The sequence below is a fragment of the Xenopus laevis genome, chromosome 3S (assembly GCF_017654675.1).
Source record: "Xenopus laevis strain J_2021 chromosome 3S, Xenopus_laevis_v10.1, whole genome shotgun sequence".
Lineage (NCBI taxonomy): Eukaryota > Metazoa > Chordata > Amphibia > Anura > Pipidae > Xenopus > Xenopus laevis.
The window spans coordinates 11,254,705-11,272,654 of record NC_054376.1 but is presented as its reverse complement, the minus strand read 5'-3'; the positions used below and the strand labels follow the sequence as shown (position 1 = coordinate 11,272,654).

At 41.0% G+C, this 17,950-nt stretch overlaps 1 protein-coding gene across 4 annotated transcripts in view; it reads left to right on the top strand.

The window, feature by feature from the left end:
• The first annotated feature begins 2,425 nt into the window (after nt 1–2,425).
• anks1b.S (ankyrin repeat and sterile alpha motif domain containing 1B S homeolog) overlaps nt 2,426–17,950 on the top strand; it is a 101,065-nt gene continuing 85,540 nt past the window's right edge. For 2 of the 4 annotated variants that reach the window (XM_018254898.2, XM_018254896.2), the window contains exon 1: nt 9,769–9,971. In XM_018254898.2, coding sequence (XP_018110387.1) covers nt 9,928–9,971 — 44 coding nt within the window. In that variant the 5' untranslated portion in view covers nt 9,769–9,927. Of the gene's footprint in view, nt 2,443–9,768; nt 9,972–17,950 lie in introns of those variants that run through there. The other 2 variants (XM_041587993.1, XM_018254894.2) reach the window with 2 other exon arrangements.

Sequence of the window (17,950 nt, the reverse complement as noted above, 5' to 3'; positions counted from 1 at the left end):
TGAACCAATGTGGGTGTGGTTGGGCAGCATGCCATCCCCCTAAAATCCTGCCACCATAGGCCTGGGCCTAGGTGGCCTTTCCACAAATCTGGGCCTGTCTCTGGGAAGGGACTGTGACTGTGAGTTGGGTGTCAGATAAATGATCCAATATAGATTATAGGGGTCTCCCTTTCTTAGCAGATGAATTAGAGCTCATTCAAATAACTGAAACAAAATCCAACAAAATAACTGCCTTTTGCACAAATTCTGCATGTAGAGAGACATGATGTCTGGTGATTTTAATAGAGTGAGTTCTAATACATCTTCTAGGCAAAAGGAGCCCCCCTATAAGATATATTGGATCTAAGTGTCAATGAATATCTGACACCCAACTCCTGAATGAAGAGAGAATGAGGAGAACAGATGCTGAGAGAGGAATAGTGAAGAGAAACTTGATTATTTAAGAAACTGTACAGAATGTTTAATTCATTGCATTTAGAATGTTTCTTATTTCAGTATGCTGAAGCTTATACTAAATTTAAATTTTTCGGGATAGTTCCCCTTTAAAAAGAATAACTAGAAATTCTGTATATTATATACTGCACTGCCAAGTTCTTCAGCAGCCCTATAATAGTAATGATCCAGATTTTAGAAGTTGTCCAAAGCAGCTCCCCATCTGGGATCTTGTCACACGACTCACCGAAACTTGTGTATTAAAAAAGTAACCTCAGAGTTCCATGACCTGTATAAAAGAACTTTGTCTTCGGCCTCCTACCTTTATATGACAGTGGAACTCCTCTGCAGACTTTAATATTCCTATATTATTCAAAACAGGGATGTGTTTGTGTGTGCATTATATATAACAAAGATGCTAAAGATAATGGGATCTCTACTGGCCACAATCAAAGTGAAGAAAAAAACCGTGGAAGTGTCAGTCACCTCGAATGCACTCATGAGTCAGGTGATTAGCACTGGAGTTAATAGGGAGCGATTCCTGGCATTTTGCTGACCACTAGTATACCTTGTAGGTGACTAAAATGTCCAGAGTGAGGCCATATGCCATGGAATAAAAAAATTCTTGGATATTGTTGTCCTTATCCTTCCAGGCCATGGGCAGCCAAGTCACCCTAAGCTTACCTGCTCTCCAGCAAGCCCAGCCTTTCTTTTTTTTAAAGATTTTATTTTGAATATTTTTCAAACAAATTGAAAAATAAACAGAAAAGAAGGTAAAAAAAGAGAAAAGTGAGGCGAAGGCACAGATTACAACTGTTCAGGATTAAACATATTTCACAATCAAACATTTTGTAAGTCCAACCAGGTACCCCAGATGGCATCAAATTTCTCTCAGCAAGGGCGGGCATCATTTACCAATCGTTTGCCAATATTATAGTGAAGGAGGGGTCCAGGGGCTTCCTATTTATTAGGATGGACTTTTTAGCATAGAAGAGCAACTGTAAATAGCACAGTCTGGAGTAAGACCGAAGTTATATATCACCAGTTAACCCAAGTAGACAGAGTTCTGGAGAGCGAATATTTTGCAGTGCAAGGTAATAAAAAGCTAAACAAACCATAACAGGGCACCCCAGATTCAGTTTATTGCCAGGCAGGACCAGAAGACACGAAACAGAGTGCCTATCTCATCCCTGCACTTGGGACATAGGTCGGACACATTGTAATAGATTTTCGCCTTGTGGTAAGGAGTTACTGCCCCAGAGTAGAGTCTTGGGAGACCAACAATAAGAAGAGGCTCCTCGACAAGAAGTTTGGCCAGGGCTTCAACACTGATATGAAAGGCCTGATACTGAGATTGAAAAAAGAGCTAAAGCTCCCCTTTCTGCACATACCCAAATTAATTTAATTTAAACAGATTTTTTTCCCAAAGATTTTACAGTGCAATCTGTTTATGGCTGCTAGGGATGTAGTTGTAGAAGTTTCTGGAAAATGAATTTTCCAAGACAGAGTTTGCACAAAAATATCAGTGCTAGGCATGGTGGGGGTTATTGTTTCCCTTTGGTTCTCTTTCTGGATACTTGTTATATGGACTGTATTGCCATTGCCTCAGATAACTATATTATTATATTAACTCCTACGTCTGTTTCCTGTCTGTTTTCCAGTGGAATCCCCAAGGATCGCAGCCTACTCAATCTCTCAGTTTCTTACAAGAACATGAGGAGAAGCCTTCCCAGTTCTCCCTGGATAATATTTCCATTGACAACAACCTGCTGGATGAACAAGTCCACAAATATAAACTTCGCAAGGATCGATCAAGACTGCAGGTTAACTGCTCAAGCTTAATGTTTATTGTTAACACAGGTGTTAACAATAAAAACTAAGCTTGAGCAGTTAACCTGCAGTCTTGATCGATCCTTGCGAAGTTTATATTTGTGGACCTATTCAGCAGCACACACGGCGGAGGTGCATCACAAGGTTTTCGACTTAAAAGTTTTTCGCAGTTGGTTTGAGGTAACAGCACCATTTATTTATTTTTTCTGCTGGTTGAACAAATGAGGGAGAGCGATGGGAGCGACCAAATGGAAGTGGGTGCATCATGACTCTAATGGAGTTGGATAAGTGCAGTGCCACCCTACCTTGGCTCTTTTGGTGGCACATTGTGGCTACTAGATGGTTTATTTTATCAGGCAACAAATCCTGAGCGAAACTGTTGTAACTGACATTTTTGGGATGATTTGCCTGTTCCTTACCCTTTAAGAGTTTCATTTGCCAGAATGCTTTTTGCCTGCCAGTGGTCTGATCTCCCAACATGTTCCTTGATCACCAGGGGTCTGCTCTTCCAACATGTTCCTTGCCCATCAGGGGTCTGATCTCCCAGCATGCTGCTTCCCCACTAGGGGTCTGATCTCCCAATATTCTCCTTGCCCACCCAGAATTCCCATTTCCAAACATGCTCCTTCCCCATCAGGAGTCTCATCTCCCAATAGGCTCTCTCCCTTCAATTATGCTCCCACATCATATCTCCCCAGATATAGTCGACCACACAGATTCTATTCCCTCGATAGGAACCCATGGGACCATGTCTGATTGATGTTTGGCAGGTTGGTAAACCCCACTAGGTGAGGACTGCATTAGTCCATTGATGTGGTCCTTTCCCAACAAAAATCCATAGGCCCCTATTATTATCAGATTTTTGGCACAGGGCCCTTTTTCCCAACTGCTCACATGTGGGTTGCCCTCTTGCCTTATTCCTGGGCCCAACATAGCAGAGTAGCACAGCAGGGTTGTTGCACGCCATTCTTTCCGCGTTACATCTATTTTCAGGCTCCCTGGCTTTGATTGTCAAACCAAGACCCTATCTGTTTCAAAGAAGCATACTACTCCTCCTCTGGGTCAACCTGTAAATCTTGGTGATTAGATATAGGTGACACAGTGTTTAGTATATTTGTGCAGATATCCAAGGTTCAATTCCAATTGAATGTGTTAAACTTCCTTTCTGTGCACTTTACTTCCTTAGATGTCTGTATTGGTTTTGAAAATAGTTGGAATCAACTTTGGAATTGATATCAGTGGGGATTATGCCACATCTGCCTGCAAATTAACTGGGTGGTACCGAACCAGCTGGGGAATGTTAGCGTTTGACAGTACCTCAACAGCCGCAACTTTAGTCTATGACCAGACTGCAGGCATTAGCCTGTGGAGCTCAGACCTACGACTAGATATTAAGTCAGGAACCCATATCCTTCACTGTTGATGGAATGCTAGGTGTCTTAGTTTAACAATAGCAGAAGGGTGACATTTTGGACATGCCTGATGTAAATGGTAAAGTGGATGAATGAGATTTGATTCATATATAAGTGAACTTTCCCCTCTCTTATTTCCCAGTCTATTCAAAAGTCTGTGGCCTGTGTGTAGGGTAGAGTCCTGCAGCGGGCGGGTACCCTGTGGAATGAGGGTAGGATTTTCAGGTGCAGGTTGAAAATTAAACAATTTCTAATACTAGGAAGCGTTCCAGTATAGTTTACAAATCTCAAAGTTATTGGTAGTATCTCTGTCCTCTGCACTGCTGGTCCTACCTAAATGTACCATGGAAATTATATAGAAAGAGCAAGTTCCCCTTCAGACAAGACTCAATTTCCCTCAATTGGTGCCTCTCCTTCTTAACAGGCAAATTAATCACAGTGGAAATTTCAGTTGTGTCTGGAGGAGAGCTGATGTAGCTTCAGTGGCACATTTTTTAAGAACCAGCAGTACAGAGAATAGCAAAACATAGCATTGGGAACACTGCACATTCTATTCAAAATCAAAAGTTGAAGAAAAATGTTTACATTTGTGTTATTCTTTTACAGAAAGTGAAGAAAAGGGAATATTAGGCTGTTTAAAAAAATAGCAGTGTCTGCATTCTCCCTTACAAATTCACTGTATAAACTGAAAAATGTTTCAAGATTTTGCTTTCCTTTGAATCACTGAACTAATATTTAGTTGTATAAGCAGTGTTTCTAAGTTGACCAACTTCTGGCACTTGTTACATTCCACAATTCTTCTGCATTTCTTGCTTTTGCCTCAGAAACAGCATTTTTGATGTCACTCCACAAGTTTTCTATTGGATTAAGGTCTGGGGATTGGGCCACTCCATAACATCAATCTTGTTGGTCTGGAACCAAGATGTTGCTTATTTACAGGTGTTTTGGGGGTCATTGTCTTGTTGAAACTCCCATTTCAATGGCATTTCCTATTCGGCATAAGGCAACATGACCTCTTCAAGTATTTTGAAGTATGAGAAACATCCCCAAATCATGATGCTTGTGCCGCCATGCTTCACAGTGTACTGTGACTTGAATCCAGTGTTTGGGGTCGTCTGACAAATGGTTTGCAGCCCCTAGACCCAAAAAGAACAATCTTGCTTTCATCAACCCACAAAATGTCACTCCATTTCTCCTTAAGCTAGTCAATGTGTTCTTTGGCAAATTGTAAGCTCTTCAGCACGTTTTTTTATTTCAACAATGGAACTTTGCTGGGGCTTCTTGCCGATAGCTTGGCTTCACATAGGCGTCTTCTAATTGTAACAGTATCACAGGTAACTTTACACCTTCTTTGATCTTCCTGGAGCTGATCATTGGCTGAGTCTTTGCCATTTTGGCTCTTCTTCTATCCATTCAAGTGGTAGTTTTCTTCCATGTCTTTCAGGTTTTGGTTGTCATTTTAAAACATTTTAGATAATTTTAGCTGAAGAGCCTATAATTTTCTGCCCTTCTTTACGTTTTCCCCTCTCCAATCAACTTTTTAATCAACGTATGCTGTTCTTGTGAACAATGCCTGGAGCATCCCATTTTACCCATTAGATGTTCAGAGAGAAATGCACTATAACCAGCATGCACAACATTTGCTCCTTCCTTCCTTAAATAAGGGATGTAATTGGCACCTGTTTTTTTCACCAAATGAATGACCTCACTTGTTGAACTCCACGCTGCTATTATTTGGTACAAGCTATTATTATTTTGAACAAGCCTCAATTAATAATTCAATTTCACATATCTATAAGCTTTTTATGAGCTAAGGGGGCCCAACCTGAAGGCCAGTTATTTGGGATGAGTACTTATTTCTGCCCTGGGTATCCCTGGAACTATAGTACGGTTTATATATGAAGACGGCTCGAATGTAGGGGCCGAAGAGTTGAATAAAATCACTTTTTCCTTTATATATGAAAAAATCTACCCAATGTAATGTTACCCCAGTGTTTCTATTTATCTGTAACTTGCCAGGGATGGCCACAAGCAAATAAATGATAAGCCTTTAAAAACACGGGGGGCTTACTCCAGCGGTGGTGATATATGCTCTTCTCCCTTACAATAATAAATATTATTATAGTTGTAGTACATATGCTGCAGAGATGTGTGTCTTTTTTCAACTGGCTGGGACAGAGAAAATAACCATGAGGTCATATTGTCTGGGCAAAAAAAATCAACCCATTTTATCCATTCCACCCAAAATAATTGATCTAATTGCTATTAATGAGTGCCAAGCATTCCAGTTAACCATTAGATTCCTTTGATAGAAACCAACTAAGGCTAAAAATACACTTGGTTAAGTGAGATCAATCCCTCCATACTTTGCTGTGCTACTGCTCTGTAACAACACTCTGCTTTTGGAACATAATAAATGTATTCATTCCATTCAGTAGAAAGAGCTGGAAACTGCAGAGCTGCCAATCAGAGCTGGCAACAGTGGAGAGCCAAACTCTGCTGCCGAGTAAATGCTGTTCTAGGGAGCTTTTCTTCTTCTTGAAGGCCCCTAAGATGTACCAACTCAGGGGAGGGTCCTGAATTAAAGCCATGCACTAAAGAAATATCCATTGATGGCTAGTGATGGGCGAATTTATTCGCCAGGCGCAAATTCGCAGCGAATTCGCGCGATTCACCGCCAGCGAATAAATTCGTGAAACGCCCGCGAAAATTCGCGGCAAAAATTCGCTGGCGTCAAAAAAAAATTTCCGAAAAAACAGGCGCCAGCGTCAAAAACGGGCGCCAGCGTCAAAAACGAGATGCCGGCTCCGTTTCGCAAATTTTTGGTGCAAATTCGCCCATCACTATTGATGGCAATGAGGAGTAGATGGAATCCCTATGGGTAGAGATTTCAACTGGGCAAACGGTTAAAAATGAAATGATCATTGGTGTATGCTGCAAACCAGCTCGTATAAGTGACGAGTATGAAGCCCAGCTGCTTTTACAAATAGAAGCAGCTTCAACAACTAGGTCAAGCTATTATTAAGGGCTCTTACTCACTTGCGTTCTGACCTGCGCTCCCCTGCGTTCCGTTTTTTGGCGTTCAGCCGCAGGGGAGCGCAGGAATAGACGCATGTCATTATTTCAAATGGGGCTGTACTCACTCAGGCGCGTGTAGGCGCCGAACGCAGGTTGAGACGCAACATGCTGCATTTTTCCTGCGTTCGGCGCCTACACGCGCCTGAGTGAGTACAGCCCCATTTGAAATAATGACATGCGTCTATTCCTGCGCTCCCCTGCGGCTGAACGCCAAAAAACGGAACGCAGGGGAGCGCAGGTCAGAACGCAAGTGAGTAAGAGCCCTTATGGGTGTCTTTAATTATCCAGACATTGACTGGAGAAATGGAGTTGCCAAGTCAGAAAAAACAGGTTTGTAAATATGCCGAATGACAACTTTTTTATTTCAGCTCCTTCAAGAACCAACTAGGAATCAGTCTCTTTTGGATCTTGTACTAAATAATAATACCAAATTTATCTCTAGCATTTGTGTGGGTGAGTATTTAGGGAATAGTGATCATAACAAGGTCTCCTTTGAGATTCTGTTGCAGAAGCAACTCTAAAAGGGAGCAATTAAAACACTACATTTCAGAAATGGAAACTTTGACAGTATAAGGGCATCTCTGCAACGTATTAAGTGGGAAATGCTTTTCACAGGGTTAAACACAGAGCAAAAATGGGACGTGTTTAATAAATATAAATTTCAGTATATTCCGCTTGTAAGAAAGGAATGTTGTTGCAAAGCAAAACCTTTGTGGTTCAATAGAAGCGTTGTTGTTGAGGTGGATAAAAAAATAAGTACTTTTAAGGTGTTCAAGTTAGCTGGGACAGCTAAAACGTTTATCAGGTACAAGGAGGCCAAAAAAATCATGCAAAAAAAAAAATGTAAATAGTAAAAACTTGAAGCAGGAAGGAGTGGGACCCTTAATTCAGAACTGTTATTTTTCATCTGTCTACACAAATGAATAACCAGTAAGTGAAGGTTTCCTTCTTCATAGTCCAAATCCTAGTTATACAACTAATGATGAATGGTTCACACATGAGGAAATTCAAAAGAGACTAAAACATGTTAAGATAAACAAAGGTCCGGGCCCAGATGGTATTCATCCAAGGATAATTAGCGAGCTTAGCTCTGTGATTGGCAAAATGCTTTACTTAATTTTTCAGGATTCATTGAGGTCTGGCACGTGCCGAGAGACTGGCCTATTGTTAATGTGGTGCCACAAATCAAAAAGGGATCCCGTTCTCAGCCTCAAAACTATAGGCCGGTTAGTCTGACGTCAGTGATAGGAAAGCTTTTCGAAGGGGTCTTAAGGGATAAGATACTGGACTTCATTGCAAATCATAATACTATGAGTTTGTACCAGTAAGTTTTTATGCGTAGTAGATCTTGCCAGACTAATTTCATTTCATTTTATGTGAAGGTAAGCAGGGACCTCGATTCTGGGAAGTCAGTGGATGTGATTTACTTAGACTTTGCTAAAGCATTTGATACAGAGCCACACAAAAGGTTACTGGTTAAATTAAGGAATGTTGGCCTGGAACATAGTATTTGTACCTGGATAGAGAACTGGCTTAAAGATAGACTACAAAGAGTGGTGGTAAATGAAACATTTCCTAATTGGACCAGTGTTGTCAAAGGGGAACTCTGGCTTCCAAACCAATATTTGATAAAGAGGCCCACATAACACAGAAACCCCTAATAAACCTATCACAGTTATCTGTTTCTTCAAAAAGTATGAATAAAATGCCATTTTCTATGCTGAAATCCAGCTGTTTAACAGTTCTTCTCTGCACCATTTGATGTTACATAATTTGATGTTACAAATTGTAACAACTTCTCCACAGCTTACAGACAGCATGCAGGAACTACATTACCCACAATGCATTGCACTGTGACGTTCTATTCCTTATTGAAATCACGTGTGCAAGGAATTGTGGGGTTTGGAGGATGCAGGCTGAGGACACATGGCTGCTGATACAATGTAACAGTAGTCAGCCAGCTCAGCAAAGTAGTCAGACAGATCAGCAGGAGAGCAGGGGGCTAGGCTTAGGGAACTGTTCCAAACCATTAAAAATCATGAAAAGTCTGCATATTTAATTGATGTATATTGTAAAGTTGCTTGAAATCATGTTTACTTTTTAAAAGCTTAAGTTATGTTTGTGTGGCATTCCCCTTTATCTATGTAACTATGTTAGTGGAGTACTGCAGGGCTCTGTAGTTGGTCCTTTGCTTTTCAACTTGTTCAACTAAAGGGGGGAAATTAAAATACTGTTTCTATTTTTGTTGATGATACTAAATTGTGCAGAACTATAGGTTCCATGCAGGATTCTGCCACTTTGCAGCGTGATTTGACTAAATTGGAAAACTGGGCAGCAAACTGGAAAATAAGGTTCAATGTTGATAAATGCAGGTTATGCACTTTGGCAAAAATAATATAATTAATATAATTGCTATGAAACATTTTCTGGTACTTAACAAGAGCTTTTAATCCCTAAATGCAGTGACTGTTTACAAATAGTTTGCTCTGTATTGGGGCCTCTGAAAGGCCTGGTCAACCGAAATCTCAGATAAGACAATCATGTTGGAAGCGGACAGCACCATGACCATATTGGATTTCCTAAATAGGCTCATATTAGGATCCAGCCATTAAATTTAAATTAGTGTCACATCAGGAAAGTGTCACCAGACAAGGAGATCTGCTAGGGCAGGGGGTCACCAACCTTTTCTACTTGTGAGTCACCTTCAATTGTAAAAAAAAGTTTGGGAGCAACACAAGCATGAAAAAAGTTTGTGGGGGTGCCAAATAAGGGCTGTGATTGGCTATTGTAGCCACATGTATACTAATAGCATACAGGAGACTATTTTTGGCAGTGCACCTGGTTTTAATGCAACTGAAACTTGCCTCCAAGCAATGAATCCAAAAATAAGCACCTGCTGTGAGGCCACTGGGAGCAACAACCAAGAGGTTGGTGAGGAACATGTTACTCACAAACTACTGGTTGGGGATCATTATACTAGATTATGACTAACATCTTCCATCTGCTTTCCTCTCAGGTTCGCCAGACAAAAGCCAGAACAGCACTTGGAATCACAAGGAAACTAGTAGCATCCTTCAGCTCGATTACAGCAATTCCCAAAGCACAAACCGCAAAAGCAACACTTCCAAATTCACTTAAAGAAACTCTAAGCACACCAGCCTTCCTGAGATTCCTGATGTTATCAGCAACCAGGCCTGGAAAGCAGCCAGCAAAGAGCAGGTATTTTATCTCGTAAAGGAATTGTTCAGTGTACAAACGAAAACTGGGTAAATAGATAGGCTGTGCAAAATAAAAAAAAATTCCAATATAGTTAGTTAGCCAAAAATGTAATGTATAAAGGCTGCAGTGACTGGATGTGTAACATAATAGCCAGAACACTACTTCTTGCTTTGCAGCTCTCTTGGCTTCCACCGATTGGTTACCAGGTAGTAACCAATCAGAGACCTGAGGGGGGGGCACATGGTTCATAACTGTTTGCTTTTGAATCTGACCTGCATGCTAAGGGTTAATTGTAAACTCACTGAACAGTTATGTCCCATCTGGGCCCCCTTAAAATCACTGACACACTCAAGAGTTAGAGAGTTGAAAATCAGGAAGTTGTGTTCTGTTCGACATTCACTCACTCCAGCTTTTGTAGATTACATTTTTGGATAGCTAAATATATTAGAAACATCTTTTATTTTGCACAGCCTATCTATTTACCCAGTTTTTATTTGTACACTGAACTGTTCCTTTTAAATAATCAAAGTGAAGCTATACATTCTTCTTCAAACGGGAAGTGGACACGTTCACAAATGATATTCCTTGTTGTCTAGATTGTATTTTATTCATGTATAGTTAAAATAATGTATTTATTAATTAACGCATTTATTAAATCGGCATTTTGCCACTAGGTGGAGCATGTGGAACAGGCAACAACAGGCAGCTTCACTTTAGGCAGTCCCTAATATTGCATTGCTCTAAAGCTTCCTTTGAAAGGAGTCCTCCCTGAATTCTTAGAAGATCAATTCCAATGCCTTGGAGCAGATTGCCGTTTTAGAGAGTTCACTGTCATCACTGGTCCTACTGTCTCTGCCTTGCCCTACTGTCTCCATCTTGCCCTATTGTCTCCATCTTGTCCTACTGTCTCCATCTTACCCTACTGTCTATATCTTGTCCTACTGTCTCCATCTTGCCCTATTGTCTCCATCTTGCCCTATTGTCTCCATCTTACCCTACTGTCTTCATCTTGTCCTACTGTCTCCATCTTACCCTACTGTCTCCATCGTGTCCTACTGTCTCCATCTTGTCCTACTGTCTCCATCGTGTCCTACTGTCTCCATTGTGTCCTACTGTCTCCATCTTGTACTACTGACTCCATCTTACCCTACTGTCTCCAGTATAGAGAGTTCTATATTAATTTATGGTATGTTACAGATAGATCTACTCTTAAGCAACATTTCAGTTGGTCTTCATTTGAATTGATGGCCATGCTGCCATTTTTTTTTGCATTTCCTAAGTTTCCTTTGTTGCTATTTAGGCCTGTGCATACACAGTTTAGTGAAGTCAGAAAACTTTATTGCTATCCTCACGTGCAAGTATATAATTCAGAAGAAGCTGTAAGGGATACCTGGGAAATATAAAAAAAATGGTAGCATGCCACTCACTTAGGTTCATCCTCTTTTTATGATTCAAAATCAGTCCCTGGCAGCCAAATCTGACAAAAATAGTAATTTGGAGATTAAACCACACTTTCTATGTGTGGCCAGCCTAAAGGACAACAAATAATACACGTGGCCTGGCTAAAACTGAACTAAGCGCTCTTAAGGACTTGATGATATATTCCATCTGGCTCTGGGCACTTGTTGACATTAACTAACTGCCTAAACATTTAACTACCATGACAATGACCTCCACTGACAATTTGTCTGAGCTGAGCCATATGCAGCCGGTTCTGTGACTCTGTCTCCTTAATTGCATACACTGAAGAAAATAATGCTTACGTTCTTTGGGGGTTTAGTCTTTGAAAATGAAGCTATCTCTTCCTTGTTTTTAAATTTTTGCGATTGATTGCAACTTTACAGCACTTGTTGCTTCTTGTAGGACCTTCAATACTGCATCTGTCAAATATGACTTGCGAGTTGAATTTCTTTCTTCTTCATCCATGTTATCTTCTTTACGTCTGGCTGTCCAAAAGGGTTTTATGGCCCACTCTTTGCTCATAGGCTTCATGCACTCCTTTGTTTGACATCATGTGCCCTGAGAACTCGGTGTATCGGAAGTTAGAAAGTACGGTCTTGAAAGTGAGCAATATATTTGTTAAATGGAGGTCCTACAATGCCTCTTTGTCTATTGAGCTCCGTCTATAGCAAAATGACTAATCCTGTGTCCTGATTATTGATCGGCTTTGCTTGTCCTTGTCCTTGCCCCCCCCTTGTCTGCTGATGCTTCAAAGGCACTGCATTACTTAGCCATCCTCATTAATTAAAGCAATGAATAGAGCAAAAGTGCTTTATAATGGCGCCAGGCTGAATTATAGCAGGCAGCTGCACAGAGATTCTGCGTGTGATTTTGTTAGCTCCATTTGAAATGCTAACTTGCCTGAGCTAACGGAGACCTGCTTCCTATGGGAAAGAGGCATAGCCTCCAAAAGCCACCCTCTTTCATGGGAAACTGCTGCTACTAATCCAGTTATTGTGGAGCCTGCTATATTATAGGGATCAACCTATTAAATGGATAGTCATATACGTAGGTGACCATAGCTCAAAAGATGAACCTTCTGTGTGGCCTTCAACTCTTTTTATTGTGGCACCTTCACATGCATTGGAGTCAGTTGTGGCCTACTGTGATCTTTATTGTATAAATAATTAGAATGGATTCATTCATATGGCATTATCCCACGCCGCAACATTCTCCTTTTAAAGTTGAATATTTGAGCATAGGGATATTGGGGGGTATACAGCCTTCTTCTATCATCATTTATTGGTGAAATACCTTGTAGGAGTCTCAGAAGGAAGGAGGGCTCATATTATTTCTTTATAACTGAAACGTTACCGATCAATCCCTTGGTGATGTTGGAAAGGGAGCCTGGATAGATTGATAGGCATTGCATTACAGTTACTCAAGAGAAATTAAAACACTAGTAAATGATGACAGTTTATATTTAAAGGGATACTGTCAAAAGGAAAAAATGTTTTTTTCAAAGCAAAGCCTGATCCATGGCAGGATGGTTGGGGCTTCTCATGCGACAGGTAGAGTGAATGTTAAAGGGATACTGTCATGGGAAAAAAGTTTTGTTTTTTTTCAAAACGCATCAGTTAATAGTGCTGCTCCAGCAGAATTCTGTACTGAAATCCATTTCTAAAAAGAGCAAAAATATTTTTGTTATATTTAATTTTGAAATCGGACATGGGGTTAGACATGTTGTCAGTTTCCCAGCTGCCCCCAGTCATGTGACTTGTGCTCTGATAAACTTCAGTCACTCTTGACTGCTGTACTGCAAGTTGGAATGATATCACAGAACAACAGAACAATGGGAAGGTAACCAGATAGCAGCTCCCTAACACAAGATAAAAGCTGCCTGGTAGATCTAAGGACAGCACTCAATAGTAAAATCCAGGTCCCACTGCGACACATTCAATTACATTGAGTAGGAGAAACAACAGCCTGCAAGAAAGCAGTTCCATCCTAAAGTGCTGGCTCTTTCTGAAAGCACATAACCAGGCAAAATGACCTGAGATGCACCTACACACCAATATCACAACTAAAAAAATACACTTGCTGGTTCAGGAATATAATTTTATATTGTAGAGTGAATTATTTGCAGTGTAATTGACTACATTACTACATTATAAAAATCATGACCCCTTTAAGCTGGCCACATACATCTATTTCACAAATTTGTTCAGCTTCTTTCCAAGTTGTGTCATCACTAAAACTGGCAATCAAACCCCAGTGAGATAGCATCATTAGCAGATACCTAAAATGGAAACTAGGTTAGATGATGTAGGGTTTGTAGCGTACAGACAATGTAGGGTTTGGGTCACTATCTACCCTGGGTACTGCATTTGCGAGTAGTGTAAATGATGGCAGTTGTATCTCCTGCCTTTCATACCCATATCTGACCCATCAGCCTGTGGTACCTTCATAAAGTGGTCCCACTTGTGAGTATTGTTAGTGCTGATCCTCCAGCCGGGCATTTTGCAAGAGAAGGAGCCTGGGAGTGTACAGTATAATCAGGATGCTCACTTTCATACAGCTGTTACCTTCTCTACAGATGATGTGTGGGCATATCTTACATTTTGTTTTTGCACGGGGGAATTTTTTATTTTTAGTAAGAGCTGAAGACATCACATTTCTTACTTTGGTTGCCACTGCAGAAATTAAGAAAGATCTAGGACAGGGACAAGCAACCCGCAACTCTCTTAGTGAGATTACTCTGACGCCCTCCCTAGGTTGCACTGGAGCAGACATTTCAAAATCATATTTATGTTATGTTGATTATATTATATTTGACTGTTGACTTTTTTTTTTTCTCCGTTTTATTCTAGTCTTGCCTGCTGGCTGGACACAACTTTTTAATGCCTTCCCATAACCCAGCTATTGTGTTATAATCCTCTTAGAAGCCATCAGAAAAAGCCTTTTAAAATTGAGAAATGGCAAAGCATCAGCTATTTATCTGTGCTAAGCAAAATTCAGTAGGAACAGTTCCCTAACTTTGCTCATAGCCTTTACAGAGAGATCCCATAAAACTATGGCAGCATAAGTATTCCCCTGTTCTAAGCACAATTCAGCAGGAACAGCCCCCTGAGTTTGCTCAAAGCCTCTACAGAGAGATCCCCAAAAAATACAATATGCAATGTGATATGTCACGGACAATAGTCATAATAAAGTACTTCTCTGCTGTAAGAACACAGCCCAGTTTGTAGCTGCTTCACTAGTATGGAGTCCAGCTGAACTATTTTGCAACCTGATGTTCTAGGGTAATTTGGACCCTAGCAACCAGATCGCTGAAATTACAAACGGGAGAGCTGCTGAATAAAGAGCTGGTACCCGGAACACCAAAAATCCCTGTACAGGCTATGACCAAACTGAGGAAGCTGTTAGTGTTGAATTGTGCAAAGTCTGGTCATAGCCTGTATAGAGAATACCAAAAAACTATGGCAGGATAGTTATTCGCCTGTCCTTAGTACAATTCTGCAGGGACAGCCATTGAGTACTGGGGAAAACTTCTGCTGCCATAGTTTTATGGTTTCTCTCTGTACAGGCTATGAAATAAACTTAGGAAGCTGTACCTGTTGAATTGTGCTTAGTACAGGAGAATACCTGGAACAGCCCCCTAAGTTTGTTTATAGTTTATACAGTACAATGATTCACTGCAGGCACTGTCACTGCCAAGCCCATCCCTTATAAATGCAGCAATATTTAAGGTGGGTGCAAGTGACTGGGTGGTACTGAACCAACAGTGTTGGGCAGATGGTATGACTTAGGGTCGCTTAAAGTTAAAGTGCAGCCCTGCGCGTGCTAAGAGTAGTCCAAGGGTAGCGCTTAGATTCACTGAGGGGGCCTAACTAATTGGCACCCCAGTGAATTGGCCTTTAACGGTCGGATAGGGTGTATAGTAAAGCTGGTCTTACCCAAAGGGATATTTAAACCAGGGTATGTTGAAGTCATCTTCTCCTGACAGGTCGCCCACACCCTTCGGGGCAGGTCGGACTGAGATTTAAAATAGGCCCTCGCATTTCAGGTACACAGAGGCCCAAACAGCCCCCCCATTTGCCAGAACCCACAGATTGCTAGTCCGGGCCTGCTTTGGTGTAGGGCCTGAAAGATCCCAATATGGGACAGTCTGTTGCTGGCCAAATCGTGTTAAGATCTGCTTTTTGGTGACCTGGCCAAATTAGTGGATCCTAACTGTGTATGCCCATCTTAAGGCAAGATGACAGCAGGGGAAGTGATTGTAATTATGGGAGATTGTGTGAGTGTGTGTGTGTATACTAAGGCAGGCTGGTGTCAGAGGAAGCTCCTCTGTTCTGGTGGCATCCCCCCTGCCATCGTTTGCCAAAAATCTACATGCCATAGGTCCAAAATGGCTGAAAGACCTTGCGTTATAATTGTAAGGCCATTCTAAAAACCAATCAGAACACATTGTTGCTTGTCTTAACGTTGTACAACGTATGCAAACCATTGCATTTCACAGACTCATTCCCTCTCCCCTTCTCTTTTTTTGCAGCAGAGTGTCTTAAGCAAGAACTGGCCAAAACAAAAATGGCTCTTGCAGTGTCTCACATGGAGCAGGACAGACTTCTGCACCAGATAAAACTGATACATGTCGAGAAATAACATTGTATTCCTATGGGATGTTGCCCTGAACTATACAAAAATGACTGCAGAGGCCCAATGAGGTCTCGAGTGAGATCATTATTTGAGTCAACACTAAACAACATGGAGATCATCTGAACACCAACAAGGATTTATATATTTAAAACAAAAAAAGGGAATATCTTCACTGGCCCACATTGGGATCAGTGAAGATATTCCTGAGTTACAACATATGGTGTAGTATAGTAAAGGAAAAGCACTTATACAGAGGCACCAACACTCTTATAGGGATTTGTTTCACCACTGGGGAGTAAGCAACACTACTTTTCTTACTCCTTGATGGAGCCAAATACTGATCTTGCTGAGCTGACCTGTCTATCTTACAAAGTCTAGCTCCACCTTATGTAGTCCACACAGCTGTAGTAGTGTGATGATCATGACCTACTTTTGGCTACATTAGATGTACATTTCTACATTAGATGTAGCAATCCCTGGTGCAATTAGAGTGCAGTGCAGTGGAGTGGGTGGGAGGGGAAATTGTAAGACTACAGTGGATGTAAGTAGGAGAATTATATATTATGGTGGATGGGAATAGGAGAATTCCTCAGGAGAAGAATTTAGAGATGGTAGTGAGTGTAGACAAGAAGGGTTGACGCAAGGGTAGGAGATTTGAGACTTGGATGAGTGAGATATTAAAGCAGGGCAGTCCAAATCGTGGCCTCTGGGCTGGGTGTGGCTCTTTAAGAGACATTTACTGCTCCCAGCATGAATGTAATCCTGCCCTAACATGGTATATTGGATAGTAGGATCTCTACGTGGACAACACTCAGACAGTTGCTGGGGGAAGAGAAAGGGGAGATGGGTACTGTGGGTAGAAGAGGGAATTTGGTAGAAGAGTTAGGGTGGGAGAATTATAAGAGACAGTAGGACGGTACTGAGAGGATGATGGAAGAAAAGGTTAATGAGTTGAGGAAGTGGATGGTCGTAGAATACGTTTTTGATGAGAGAATTAGTGGAAAGGAGAGGTTGGTGGGCACAATTATGAGAAGTCTTGGAAGAAGAAGAGTAATGGTTGGAAGGGAGATTTTTAGGATGGGTGGATCATGGGAGAAGTATGATATCTTGTTCAAGGAGATATTTGTGGATAGAGGAAGATGAATGGGGTTTGTTCAAAAGGAACAACATGGAGTTTCTAAAATGAATAACTTTTCTTGGCTAATAGTGTATATATTAGGGCACAAACCTGTACCTGTTACTACACATTTACACAATGAACTAACAAGTCTGTGATAGAGTCCCTCCATCACGTGGGTAACTGTATGCAAATGTCACCATAGGTAGCAGTTTGAATTTCCCCGTAGCAATGCAAATGGCCAGCTAGTTATCAAAAATAGTTCCACCATATTTATATACAATAATGAAATACAGGGCACTAAATGTGATATAAAGTCTCCATAAAGCTCTTCTCGCACCCAAACAATGACAGACACACACAGAGACTGATTTCTGTCAGCAGTATATCAGCAACTGTTTTGCTTTAAGAATCCATCCACATATTTTTACATCCCACCTTTCTTGTGTATCCCCCACCATACCTCCCTCTCCTCTCTTGTTACAAGCAAAGACTGCCAAATAGAGAATTTAGAATATAAATGCAGTGATCTAGGCCCAGAGTAGCTTGTGTGATCAAATGGAAAACATTTCATTTTAAATAAATCTACATATTAATACTCATAATTATATAGCCAGCGCCTAACTTCTGGGGTCCTGTGCTGAATCCTTTTGAGTGAATATAATCGCAGGCCTGATAGTAACCCCATTTGTTATACACCCAGCATCAACTATATGCTTGTAATAATCCTCATGCCCCTGGCAACATGGAAAAAAAAGAGTGGCAT